This window comes from Neomonachus schauinslandi, chromosome 2 (genome assembly GCF_002201575.2).
Source record: "Neomonachus schauinslandi chromosome 2, ASM220157v2, whole genome shotgun sequence".
Taxonomy (NCBI): Eukaryota; Metazoa; Chordata; class Mammalia; order Carnivora; family Phocidae; genus Neomonachus; species Neomonachus schauinslandi.
In genome coordinates this window covers 203,334,939-203,347,668 of record NC_058404.1, presented here as the reverse complement: position 1 = coordinate 203,347,668, position 12,730 = coordinate 203,334,939, and the positions used below count along the sequence as shown (strand labels likewise).

At 45.3% G+C, this 12,730-nt stretch overlaps 1 protein-coding gene across 1 annotated transcript in view; it reads right to left on the bottom strand.

The window, feature by feature from the left end:
• Positions 1 to 817: 817 nt before the first annotated feature.
• Positions 818 to 12,730, bottom strand: part of LOC110569723 (transmembrane emp24 domain-containing protein 11) — a 20,213-nt gene continuing 8,300 nt past the window's right edge. Inside the window, exons 2-5 of the mRNA XM_021677654.1 lie at positions 6,885 to 6,985; positions 3,068 to 3,193; positions 2,209 to 2,355; positions 818 to 1,038 (exon numbers count right to left, since the gene is read on the bottom strand). Coding sequence (XP_021533329.1) covers positions 889 to 1,038; positions 2,209 to 2,355; positions 3,068 to 3,193; positions 6,885 to 6,985 — 524 coding nt within the window. The 3' untranslated portion in view covers positions 818 to 888. The remainder of the gene's footprint in view (positions 1,039 to 2,208; positions 2,356 to 3,067; positions 3,194 to 6,884; positions 6,986 to 12,730) is intronic.

The window sequence follows — 12,730 nt, the reverse complement described above, 5'->3', positions numbered from 1 at the left end:
GGGCTGGGGCGTCCCTGTCCCGGACACTGGCCGCGTGGAGCTGGGGGGGCGGAGGCTCCTGGTGCTGCTCTTGCCTCGTGCAGTGAGCGTGTCCCTATTTCAGAGTGAACAGCTAGAGAAAGCAGATGGAGGTGACATTTCACATTGGCACTCCTCAGATGGCGCCCTCCATGGCTTGGGGAGCGGAGTTTCCATCCACATGCAGGTGCCTGCTGGGGCCCAAGTGAGAAAACCTGGTGCAGAGAAACCCGGGCCGTTTGCTTGTGTGGACAAGGGCGCCGTCGTGCAGGGAAGTAGAGAAAGCAGAGGTTCAGGATGGGTCTTGCCGAGAGGAATACAGTGGTGGGGAAAGGGCGTTCTCCCTTTGTCCAGTGTCCTAGCTGTGAATATCATGTGACCACTGGGCCCTTGAAATGCGCTGGGCCAAACTGACCTGTGCTTTGAGTGTAGCACATGCTTGGGTTTCTCAGACTTTGTATCGGAAAAGCAACATGAACTATCTCAGGAACCTTACTGTTTACAAATTAAGATGGTAATATTTTTGGTGTTTTGGGTTAAATACATATCACTAGGGTTACTTTTACTCTTCTAAAAAAAACCTTTTTAATGTGGCAACCAGAAAACGTAACATTTACATATGTAGCTTACATTTTATTTCTATGGGACAGTGCTGATCTACACCAAGCTAAAATAAGAACTGGATGATGTGCTTATTCAATCAAGCTCAAAGGCTACATAGTTAAAGTAATATTTTATCAGTGTAACATTAATTTCAATCTCTGATCATCTTTGAAATGATAAAAGCAGTACATGGTTATGAATGTATTTTGATTGGTTAACTCAAACATTATGTAAATTAGCAGGTAGTTGTTTGTCTTTATTAACACTTTAAACGAGTTTCTTAGCTATAAAGAAGTCTTTAAGGTATTTCATTTGGAAAATTCCGATTGAAATAAAGATTAATGTTTGTGCAAAAGCCCACCATAAAACATTGCTATTTGTATCTTCACTGATCATTCGAAAATTTTCTTCACGGTCCTATATGGAAGAGAAATAGGCAGGTTTAGTTTCTTACAGTATTTAACTGTGAATTTGAGGGGAAGGTACTGTATGCTTTGAAGATATTTAATATTTTTCAGTTAATATACCAAAGTGCAGTATCTGATTTTCTAAGTCAGGGTATGTTGTTAGCTAAAGACAAGGATTAGGGATGCCTGGGTGGCTCAGACATTAAGCGTCTGCCTTTGGCTCAGGTCATGATCCCGGGGTCCTGGGATAGAGCCCCACATCGGGCTCCCTGCTCAGCGGGAAGTCTGCTTCTCCCTCTCTCTCTGCTTGTGTGCTCTCTCTCGCTCTCTGACAAATAAGTAAATAAAATCTTTAAAAAAAATAAAAATAAGGATTAAGAATCAACCTTAAATAAAACATATTTTTGTATTTTGATGGAAAATAGATGCTATTTGATCTATTATCTTATTCATTTTATTTCTCACCATCAAGCAAGTGAATGTCAGCCAACAGTGATAGATTTTCAAGATTGGTGTCCTTACGGGCGCCTGGGTGGCTCAGTTGGTTAAAGTGACTGCCTTCGGCTCAGGTCATGATCCTGGAGTCCCTGGATCTATTCCTGCATCGGGCTCCCTGCTCGGCGGGGAGTCTGCTTCTCCCTATGACCCTCCCCCCTCTCATGTGCTCTCTCTCATTCTCTCTCTCTCAAATAAATAAATAAAATCTTTAAAAAAAAAAAAAAAAAAGATTGGTGTCCTTACTTTACTTCAAGCTGGGCACTGTCCTCCTCTTATTTTCCAGGTAAGGAAACTGGAGTCTGGATTTGACCCCATGTCTGACCAGAGTCCACTGAGCACAGTGACCCGGGAAACACACAGTGTCACAAGAATAAAACTGATCTAGAAAATGGGCATACGGAGCCTCTTCATACATGTTGGGTGTGTTTGGGAGCATTTGTTCGTTCTATTAAGCCCACACCCCAGAGGCCAATGAGCTGCAGTCCCCTTTCCTAGAGGAGCTCACAGTCTGGCAGATAGTGAAAGATTGTTCTTTCCCTTCACCCCGAGTGTCCCCACAGTGCTAGCTCAGAGAGAATGACCGAGGAACAGGCAGTTTATCCTTTCTGTGGTTTGGGGGCTTTGTCTCCAGAATTGTGTTCCCGGCAGGAAGACATAAAATAAGCTGAATAGGCACACTGACCCTTTGATAGTTCTGTTCTTTGACTATTTGCTCAATTTGCTCAATTAGATGTTCCAGCTTAAAGCTAACTTCATTAACTTTGTCCTTCGCTTGAGCAATGGCTGCATCAAGGTTATGTCGTCCAGCTCGAACCTCTAAGTGGATCCGCTGTACAAACAGGAAAAAGGAAGAAGCCTTCTTAAAACCGCTCCACTCTGCGTTTCCCTTGTTGTGTCCCCCAACTCCTCTCCTGCATCTCTCCACCCCCCCCTTCAAGAGCAGGCCCCACTTTGTTCTCCATCTCTCACTGCCTGTCTACCCCCTGCCCTACTCAGCAGTCTTCCTATGTAATAATCATTAGATGGTGACCCACGGTCCTGAGATAGTACTTAGACCCTCCTGAACATCACATCTACTACTAGGTAAATCCTTTTGGCACTGAAAGAATTTGATTACTTTTAGGAAAATTTTCTTTACATATGACTAAATTTCTGATCCTAAAGTACAGATTTTCTTCGTCTGCTCTCAGCCCGTTTAGAAAATAACCGATCACCATCTGCCATATAAGAGTTTTATTTATTGGAATTCCATTGTTAATTTACCCTCCAGTCTTTGCTTGTTTTCAGGCCTGAGTAATCACAGTTCTTTTAACCTTCCCTCATGGTTCTTGTTTTTCAAGGCCTTTAATCAACGCTGTAGCTCTCCTTTGAACCCCTTCCAAGCTCTCCAGCTCCCTCTTTGGTTGCTGCACTGAGATCTGGGCACAGGACTTTAATAAGTTTCTAGCCAGTCCGGGTGTAATGGTTCTGCATACCAACGTCATGCCTGAATAGTGCTGATGCTCTGTTCATCAACAAGGACATGGGAGGCATATACTCACCAGCTTACTCCCACCAAACGACACAAGCCTCGTAGAATTAGATTCCAAGCAAATGATGTGTTCGCCAGGTGAATGTGAAGTAAAATAGAACCTTCCTTGTGGGCCATATAACTTGGACAATAATACCTAGGATTAAGGATTTCCATAGTTTAAGTTTATTATTCTCTACTTTCCCTTCTTAAAAATAGATCTCCCCTGTTAGTTTAGTAAGAACTGTGCAGTTCCTAAAGAAGAAATGGTCAATAAAAATGAAAAATATTTATCCTTGTTGGTAAAAACAACGTGCACGTGCTCGCACACACACACACACATACCCAGAGTAAGATAGCCCTTATTTACTATCAGATTGGCAAAGATTTAAATAAAAGTGTCCAGGGATAGTATTGAGAAATACTATTTCTAAACACTGATTTGGAAATGTAAGTTGAACAACCATTTGGAAAGCAGTTCAGCAATATGTATTAAAAATTAAACTGTATGTGACCATTGACTCAGTGATTCTACCTACAGGAACTTATTCTATGGAAATGCACAAGTAGACAAAATTATATATAAAGTGATATTCAGTGTGGTGTTTTTTGTAATGGCAAAGTTGCATTCTTGAAATTACTTTAGTACCTTTTAGTAGGGGATTGACTAAATTTAGGCAAATCCAAATAAAGGAATATTATGGGGCAAAGAAGAGACTATTGTACCCATATGTGTCCTGTACAAAAGGTGTCCCCAATATCCTACACTACAGTAGTGTGTATAGGGCCCTATTTCTTATTAAAAAAATCATTTGTCAAGGTACAGGTGTGTGTGTGTGTTTCTATAAGTTTAGAAGAAGATTCTGAAGAATACACACAGAGTGGATCAAAAAACAAAACTATGTGTCTACAAGAAGCCCACTTGAAATAGAAAGACACATGTAGATTAAAAGTTAAGGGAAGGAAAAAGATGTATATGCTAACTGTAACCTTACAAAAAAAGCCGGAATGCTCATATTAACATCAGACATAGTAGACTTCAGATCAAGGAAGATTATCAGGGATAATCACATAATGGGGCATTACATAAAGACGAAGAGGTCAATTATCCAAGAAGACAAAACAATCCTTAATGGGTAAGCACCTAACAACCAAGCAAAATATATGAGGCAAACACTGACAGGACTGCAGGAGGAGGAGGAGAGTCTGCTGTTGAAGCTGGGGTCTCCGACACCCCTCTGTCAGGAGCGGGCAGATCCAGCAGCAGGTCAGGAAGGACATCGCTGGACTCAGCAGCACCGTCAGTCACCTGCACATGGTGTTTGAGTACAGCCCGCTTCATCCAGCAACAGCAGAACACGCACGTTTCTCAAGCTCACCTGGCGCACTCACCAAGACAGACCCCGTTCTGGCCACCACGCACACCTTAACACATTTAAAATAGTAGAAACCCATCAACTGTATTTCAAAAAATAATAACGGTAACAGAAACCACACAAAGTCTGCTCTCAGAACACAATGGAGTTAAAGTAGAAATCAATAACAAAGATCCCAAAATATGTCGAGATTAAGCACATTTCTAAATAACACATGGTTTGAGGAAGAAATGCTAAGAGAAATTTAAAAACATTTTGAACTATGAGGGGATTCTGGGAAGATGGTGAGGTAGGCAGCACCAGGAGTCTGTCTTCCCATCCAGACCACAATTACACTGTTAGAATCCGTCTGATGTAGCTATTTTGGAACTATGGAGTCTATTGAAGGCTTGCAATTTCCAGGGGAAGCCTCGTGTGGTAAATTGTGGTTAACTTTGGTCGGTGTCAGCTCCGAGCACGGGAGCAGCTACCCAACCTCGTCCCCACCCCCAGCCAGGTGGCAGGCCGATGTGCGTGAGTTGCTGGACAACCTGCACGCAGCATGTGGAAGCCAGGGTGGGCAAAAAGGACCCTGTCCTCCAAATATGGAGGACCTTCATAATGGTCACACACAGGGATCCTCAATAAGAATATTAGCAGATTTCGGGGTGCCTGGGTGGCTCAGTCGGTTAAACATCTGACTCTTGATCTCAGTGCAGGTCTTGATCTCATCGTCATGAGTTCAAGCCCTGCATTGGGGTCCATGCTGGGCATGGAGCCTCCTTAAAAAAAAAAAAAAGAATCACAGCAGACTTCTGATCAGAAACTTTGGAGACCAGAAGGCAGTGGGTTGGTACACTCAAAGGGCTAAAAGAAAAAAGGCCAAAAAGCACAGGAAAAGATCCTCATCATCACTAATCATTAGGGAAATAATGGAATACAAAATGCATGTGTTTGTATGGTACGTATATGCTGTTACTGACTGCCCTGCCTACTCCACCAGCCATGTCTTTCCCTTGGGCTGTCAATCACATGCCATAGGAATGGACATATGATCAAGGTGGGCAACTTAGAGTACCCCAGGCCCCCAGACACACTGACCCAAGTAAAAACAGAGGCCCTGTGGAGGTGCTGATAAGGACCTTAAAGGAGGATCTCGTAAGACATTTTGAAACTAGGGCTGTCTCTTGTTCTTCAAAATGGGAAGAGCTTTCTTGAAAATCAGCCCTATGGGGTGAGAATTTTGTCTCTCTTAGGTCAGGAAGAGGGTAGGGTATATATTAGGCTCGTGTTTAATATTTGTTGAATGCAGAATAAATTAAAATATTTTTCCTCCCTTGTAGAAGGGGGTATTAGATCAGGCAATTATATTTTTGAAGAATGAACCTTCTCTGTCTTAAAAATAGTGACTGGGATGTTCTGTGACGGTTTTGAGCTCAACTAAAATTTGGATTCAGCGTTTAATAAGCCATGGAGACATTTCCAGATTGCTCATGAAAGAACAGAGGAGAATTAGGTTTTTGTATAACCAGGCAAAAAGCCCAAGAGGCAGGCTGTAGGGAGGGGAGGTAGCTACACGGACAGGCCCAGCAGAACCACCGTCAGGCAGGTGCTAGGTGCACCAGGAGAAGGTGCCATAGCAGCCAGGCTCAAGGGTCCCATCCATCCAGCTGGAGTGGAGTCTCTCCAGTGACCCCACTCCCAGTCTCCACAGGAGTGGAGGTGTCAGAATGTCTCCTGAGCTCGGATCAGGCAATCATCCAGTTTAATGAGAACAGGAACTTTGTATCCTCTCCTCCCCAGAGGAGATGCCTGTTCTGGTCTATGAGGTTTTGCTACCCATCCTTGCTGTCCCATGGGCACATCCCCAGGGCAGCTCTAAGTCCAAAGTGAAGTCGTTCTCACAACTATGTTTGAGTGATTGGACTGAGCAAGTCAGGATCTTGAGCTGGCATGGTGGGGAACGGAGGTCCCTGTTAACACCCACTGTACAGATGAGAAAACTGAGGACTGGAGCAGTCAACCATCTGCTGAAGATTGAGCTTGACAGTCTACACTTTAACTTGGCTCTGACTCCAACATTCACATTCTCTCCACTGGATCCTGGTACCTCTTCTACTCCTGCTAACCCCCTAATGAGGAAGTGGCCAGGGAGACCCAACAGACCGAGGGGCTGCCATGGAGGAGGGGGGAGACTGTGGCCCAGCAAGACCAGCGAATCTCAGGATGATGAGCATGAGGCCCATCATTTACATTGTTCTGAAATATTTTGTTAAGGTCTCTGCTTTTGAGCTAGACAATAGGCTCACTGAAGGCAGGCACTTTCCACGTCTCTGTGTAGTCCCTTTATTCAGGACTAGACACATTAAAAATTGTCAGTTCTGGTTAATGAGTGCTTATGCAGAGGTTTTTCTTAAAGTTTGAGGGGATACATGATATATGAATTTTAGCAAATTAAAAATTTTAGTAACAAAACATAAAAGAATATTTTACCTCATCATTGTAAGTTCTAACAGTCACAAACATTCCCAAGCCAGGAGCAGATTCAAGGAAATCTTGTCTGCGTATGTCCCATTGCTGTATCTTGAAAGTCACTGTTTCAAAAACGTAAGACATTTATTATAAAATAGGTGGAGGAAATAGTTGCACATGATTACTGATAAATGAATTTACTTTGTTCAAATTATCCAAATCACAAAATACTGTGAGCATGGTGATGAGGTCACGTAGCCAAGTGGGAAGACCCCGGGGTAAAAGGGAAGGCGTGGGCTCTTGGTCCAGCCCTCACTGTTGCTCCCCTCTGACTGCACCACTCTGGACTCAGGTCCCTTGGAAAATGGGGATAATATGTATCCCTCCTAAGTCTCAGAGTTCCGAGGACTACTGAAAAACTAAAAAGCCTGTGAAAGCTTTCTATCTAGAATGTAAACTTCGTGTGGGTCAGGACTTTCCCAGTGTCGCCTGGCGGATCATCTTTGGTTTCTTCCTCCTCTAACTCACCCACACGATTCCTTCCTAAGGCGTAGGTGTGTCCTGTCGAGTCCTTCCTGTGCCTGCCTTCGGAGGCTCCTGCTAAAGTTGGCGTCGTCACCGAAAGAGCCTCCCACTTCCTCCTTTTAGTATATGGAAGCATCATATGGCTTAACTTGCCCCTTGAACCCTTGCAAGGTACAATGGTAATGAAAAAAGAGTTCGTGTTTATTGAAAGCCATCGAAAAATAGCTAACGGTGCCCTGTGTGCGCCAGGTACCATACTGAGCACTTAACATGTCATCCCACTGGTTCTTCATGTGCTCCAAGGAGGTATTTTTATTCCTTCACCAAATCAGTTGATATATACCAAGTCAGTATGTAATGAGCTCCTTCCACGGCAAGAGCCCTGTTCTCGGAGCTGAGGACAGAAGTGAACAAAATAGATAGACACTATCTTTGTTTCCATGGAGCTTTTGTACAGACAGCAAGGAAATAAGTATTTAATGTGGGAGATGTTAGGAATGCTGTGAGCGAAAGCAAGTAAAAGGGATAGGAGACTTTGAGTATTATATGGGGAAGTCAGTGAATGCTTCTCTGAAGTTTGAGCAAAGACCCAAAGGAACAGGGGAGGAAAATATGTATATATTTTACACTAAGTATACTTACAAATATGTTTAAATTATATCTCTACATCACACTCAGTGCTAACGATTTGCCAAGCATTCTAAGGAATTTATACACATAGTCTGAATTTTCATGACAACACTATGTAAGTGATATTATACATTTTTAAAGATTTATTTATTTATTTTAAAGGGGGGAGGCAGGGGCAGAGGGAGAGAGAATCCCAAGCAGACTCTGCACTGAGCATGGAGCCCCACGTGGGGCTCGATCCCACAGCCCCAAGATCATGACCTGAGCCGAAACCGAGAATCCAACGTCCAACTGATTGGGCCACGAAGGCGCCCCAGTGATACTATTTTATGACAATTTTGCCTATGATGAAACCAAAAGATAGAAAAAGTAATTTGCTTAGGTCACACAGCTAGCAAGTGGCCGAGTCAAGATTCAACGCAGCAGGGTCAGGGCTTTCCCCTTTCTACCACACAATGCTGGCTCCTTCTGGGGAAAGATGGTTCCATGTGGGGTCGCATGCCAAGGTCCTGGGGCAGGAGCATGCCTGGGGACCCAAGGAACTGCGGAGTGGCTGCAGTGAGGGGCGTGGGGAGAGAATGGTGTGAGATGTGGTGGGAGCGGGCAGGGCCCAATCACGGAGGGCCTGCACCTTCATTGTAAGGTCCTGGGGAAGCGGTGGGTCGAGGGAATGGAACGATGTGGCTTTCAGTCTGCAATATTGGTTGTGTGGGGACAAGCGTGCAGGATCCAGAATGGAATCACTCGGACCAGGCGCAAGTGGAGGAGGTTGTAAAGGGTGTTGTGTTCCGCATTATTGTCCCGACTTTACAGGTTGGAAACTGAATCCCAGATGAGGTCACGTAGCTCGAGAGCTGTAGAGGCCGAATTAGCACCAGCTAGTCTGATCCAGAGCCCGGAGCCCCGGGTCTGGGGCCACGGGCCTCCCTGGAAGGCAAGGACACTAGTCGCTGACAGGGGCCTCAGACAGGAATGTCCCTGGGTGCTGACTGTAGGGCCGCCCCTACAAAGTGAGGCACTGGGGTTGGAAGCCCTACAGATCCTATTTCCTGGGAGGGGAGCATCGGCAGCAACCTCTCGGCCGGTCCTGCGCTTAGTTGAAGGCATCTTTGACTTGTACTGGCCCTTTGTCCCCGCAGTTTTTAACTGGTATTAATGTATGTTCTGTACTGACTCCCGATGGTCTTTTAAAAAGTATCACTTTTATAGTTCTCTGATTACAGATGCTTTACCTCTTTGGTTAGATTTATTCCTCGGTATCTTATGGTTTTGGGCACAATCGTAAATGGAATCGACTCCTTAATTTCTCTTTCTTCTGTCTTGTTGTTGGTGCATAGGAATGCCACTGATTTCTGTGCACTGATTTTATATCCTGCCACTTTACTGAATTCCTGTATGAATTCTAGCGGTTTTGGGGTGGAGTCTTTTGGATTTTCCACAAAAAGTATCAGATCATCTGCAAAGAGTGAGAGTTTGACTTCTTCTTTGCCGATTCTGATGCCTTTTATTTCTTTTTTTGTCTGATTGCTGTGGCTAGGACTTCTAGTACTATGTTGAATAGCAGGAAGATACAAAAAAATGGAAGAACGTTCCATTCTCATGGATCAGAAGAACAAATATTTTGAAGATGTCAATGCTACCTAGAGCAATCTACACATTCAATGCAATCCCCATCAAAATATCATCAACTTTTTTTCAAAGAAATGGAACAAATAATCCTAAAATTTGTATGGAACCAGAAAAGACCCCGCATAGCCAGAGGAATGTTGAAAAAGAAAAGCAAAGCTGGCGGCATCACAATTCCGGACTCCAGCTCTATTACAAAGCTGTCATCATCAAGACAGTATGGTCCTGGCACAAAAACAGACACATAGATCAATGGAACAGAACAGAGAGCCCAGAAATGGACCCTCAACTCTATGGTCAACTAATCTTTGACAAAGCAGGAATGAATGTCCAATGGAAAAAAGACAGTCTCTCCAACAAATGGTGTTGGGAAAATTGGACAGCCACATGCAGAAGAATGAAACTGGACCATTTCCTTACACCACACACAAAAATAGACTCCAAATTGTTGAAAGACCTAACTGTGAGACAGCAGTCCATCAGAATCCTAGAGGAGAACACAGGCAGCAACCTCTTTGACCTCAGCCACAGCAACTTCTTCCTAGAAACATTGAAGGCAAGGGAAGCAAGGGCAAAAATGAACTATTGGGACCTCATCAAGATAAAAAGCTTTTGCACAGCAAAAGAAATAGTCAACAAAACCAAAAGACAACCGACAGAATGGGAGAAGATATTTGCAAATGACATAACAGATAAAGGGCTAGTATCCAAAATCTATAAAGAACTTATTAAACTCAACACCCAAAGAACAAATGATCCAATGAGGAAATGGGCAGAAGACATGAACAGACATTTTTCCAAAGAAGACATCCAAATGGCCAACAGACACATGAAAAAGTGCTCAACATTGTTTGGCATCAGGGAAATCCAAATCAAAACCTCAATGAGATACCACCTCACACCAGTCAGAATGGCTAAAATTAACAAGCCAGGAAACGACAGATGTTGGTGGGGATGCGGAGAAAGGGGAACCCTCCTCCACTGTTGGTGGGAATGCAAGCTGGTGCAGCCACTCTGGAAAACAGTATGGAGGTTCCTCAAAAAGTTGAAAATAGAGCTACCCTACGACCCAGCAATTGCACTACTGGGTATTTACCCCAAAGATACACATATAGTGATCCGAAGGGACACCTGCACCCCAATGTTTATAGCAGCAATGTCCACAATAGCCAAACTGTGGAAAGAGCCAAGATGTCCATCGACAGATGAATGGATAAAGAAGATGTGGTATATATATACACAATGGAATATTATGCAGCCATCAAAAGGAATGAGATCTTGCCATTTGCTACAACATGGATGGAACTAGAGGGCATTATGCTAAGCGAAATAAGTCAATCTGAGAAAGACATGTATCATATGACCTCACTGATATGAGGAATTCTTTTTTTTTTAATTTTTAAAAATTTATTTATTCATGAAAGTCAGAGAGAGAGAGAGAGGCAGAGGCAGAGGGAGAGAAGCAGGCTCCCCGCCTAGCAGGGAGCCCGATGCGGGACTCGATCCCAGGACCCTGGGATCATGACCTGAGCCGAAGGCAGACGCTTAACCAACTGAGCCACCCAGGTGCTCCGATGTGAAGAATTCTTAATCTCAGGAAACAAACTGAGGGTTGCTGGAGTGGGGGGTGGGGCATAGGAGGGATGGGGTGACTGGGTGATAGACACTGGGGAGGGTATGTGCTATGGTGAGCGCTGTGAATTGTGCAAGACTGTTGAATCACAGACCTGTACCTCTGAAACAAATAATACATTATATGTTAAAAAAAAAAAAGAAGAAGAAGAAGAAGAAGATAATAGGAAGGGAAAAATGAAGGGAGGAAATCGGAGGGGGAGATGAACCATGAGAGATGATGGACTCTGAAAAACAAACAGGGTTCTAGAGGGGAGGGGGGTGGGGGGACGGGTTACCCTGGTGATGGGTATTGAGGAGGGCACATTCTGCATGGAGCACTGGGTGTTATATGCAAACAATGAATCATGGAACACTACATCAAAAACTAATGATGTAACCTATGGTGATTAACATAACATAATAATAAAAAAATAAATAAAATTTTTTTAAAAAGTACTGTTGACAGTTCTAGAGAAGATGGACTAAGTCCACTCCACCGCATGCCTCCTCTAATTACAATGTGTGAAACCCGAAGCCTCTGAAAGGTGGAAAAGGAGGCTGGCTGCGACCCTCAGGACTCAAAGCCGACTCAGCCCAAGCAGTGTTTCCCCCATGCGCCTCCCCTGCTTGCGTGCAGGGCACTCTGTGCCCGAACGTAAAGAATGGGAGGGAAGCTGCCTCCTCCAGCCCAGGGATCCACCTCAGGATCAGCCGGGGATCCGCCTCAGGACCTGTCCAGGGATCAGCATCAGGATCGGCCCAGGATCTGCCTCGGGACCAGCCCAGGATCCACATCGGGATGGGCCCTGGGATCCCCTCGGGATCGGCCCAGGGATCCGCCCTGGGATCGGCCCCGCTGAGGCCGCCTGCCCCACATGAGCTCTGTGGGGGAAGCTGCGCTGAGGGAAGGACAGGAGGAGCAGCACCCCTGCAGGATCGACGGGGCTCCAGAGAGGAGGGGGCTGGAGATCGGACCCTCCAGCCTGCTCTGCAGTCCCAGCGGCCTCCGAGCAGCCGGGCACGGAGCCCAGGGATTACTGCTCGGAGGCTCTGAGGCTCCGAATGTGGTGTGAGTTCCCAGCCCGGCTACGGAAGAGAGTGTCTCAGAACTCAAGACTCGGGACCTAACAGCACAGCACCAGCTACTTCTGCCAAACCGCGCGTCGCTGCGGACAAACCGGGACGAACGCGCAGGGCTGTCGGCCGAGCTGAGCAGAGGAGGAAGGGGGACAGGGAGGGCGCCCGAGGCACAAAGTCCACTCGGGTAAACTGAGAGCGGGAACTGCAGTAGCTTCTCATTGGGTGGGCTGTGACGGTCTCTCATTGGCCGGGCTGTGACTGTTTCTCGTTGGCCGGGCTGTGAATGTCTCTTGTTGGCCGGGATATGACTGTCTCTCATTGGCCGGGCTGTGAATATCTCTCGTTGGCCGGGCTGTGACTGTCTCTCGTTGGCCGGGCTGTGACTGTCTCTC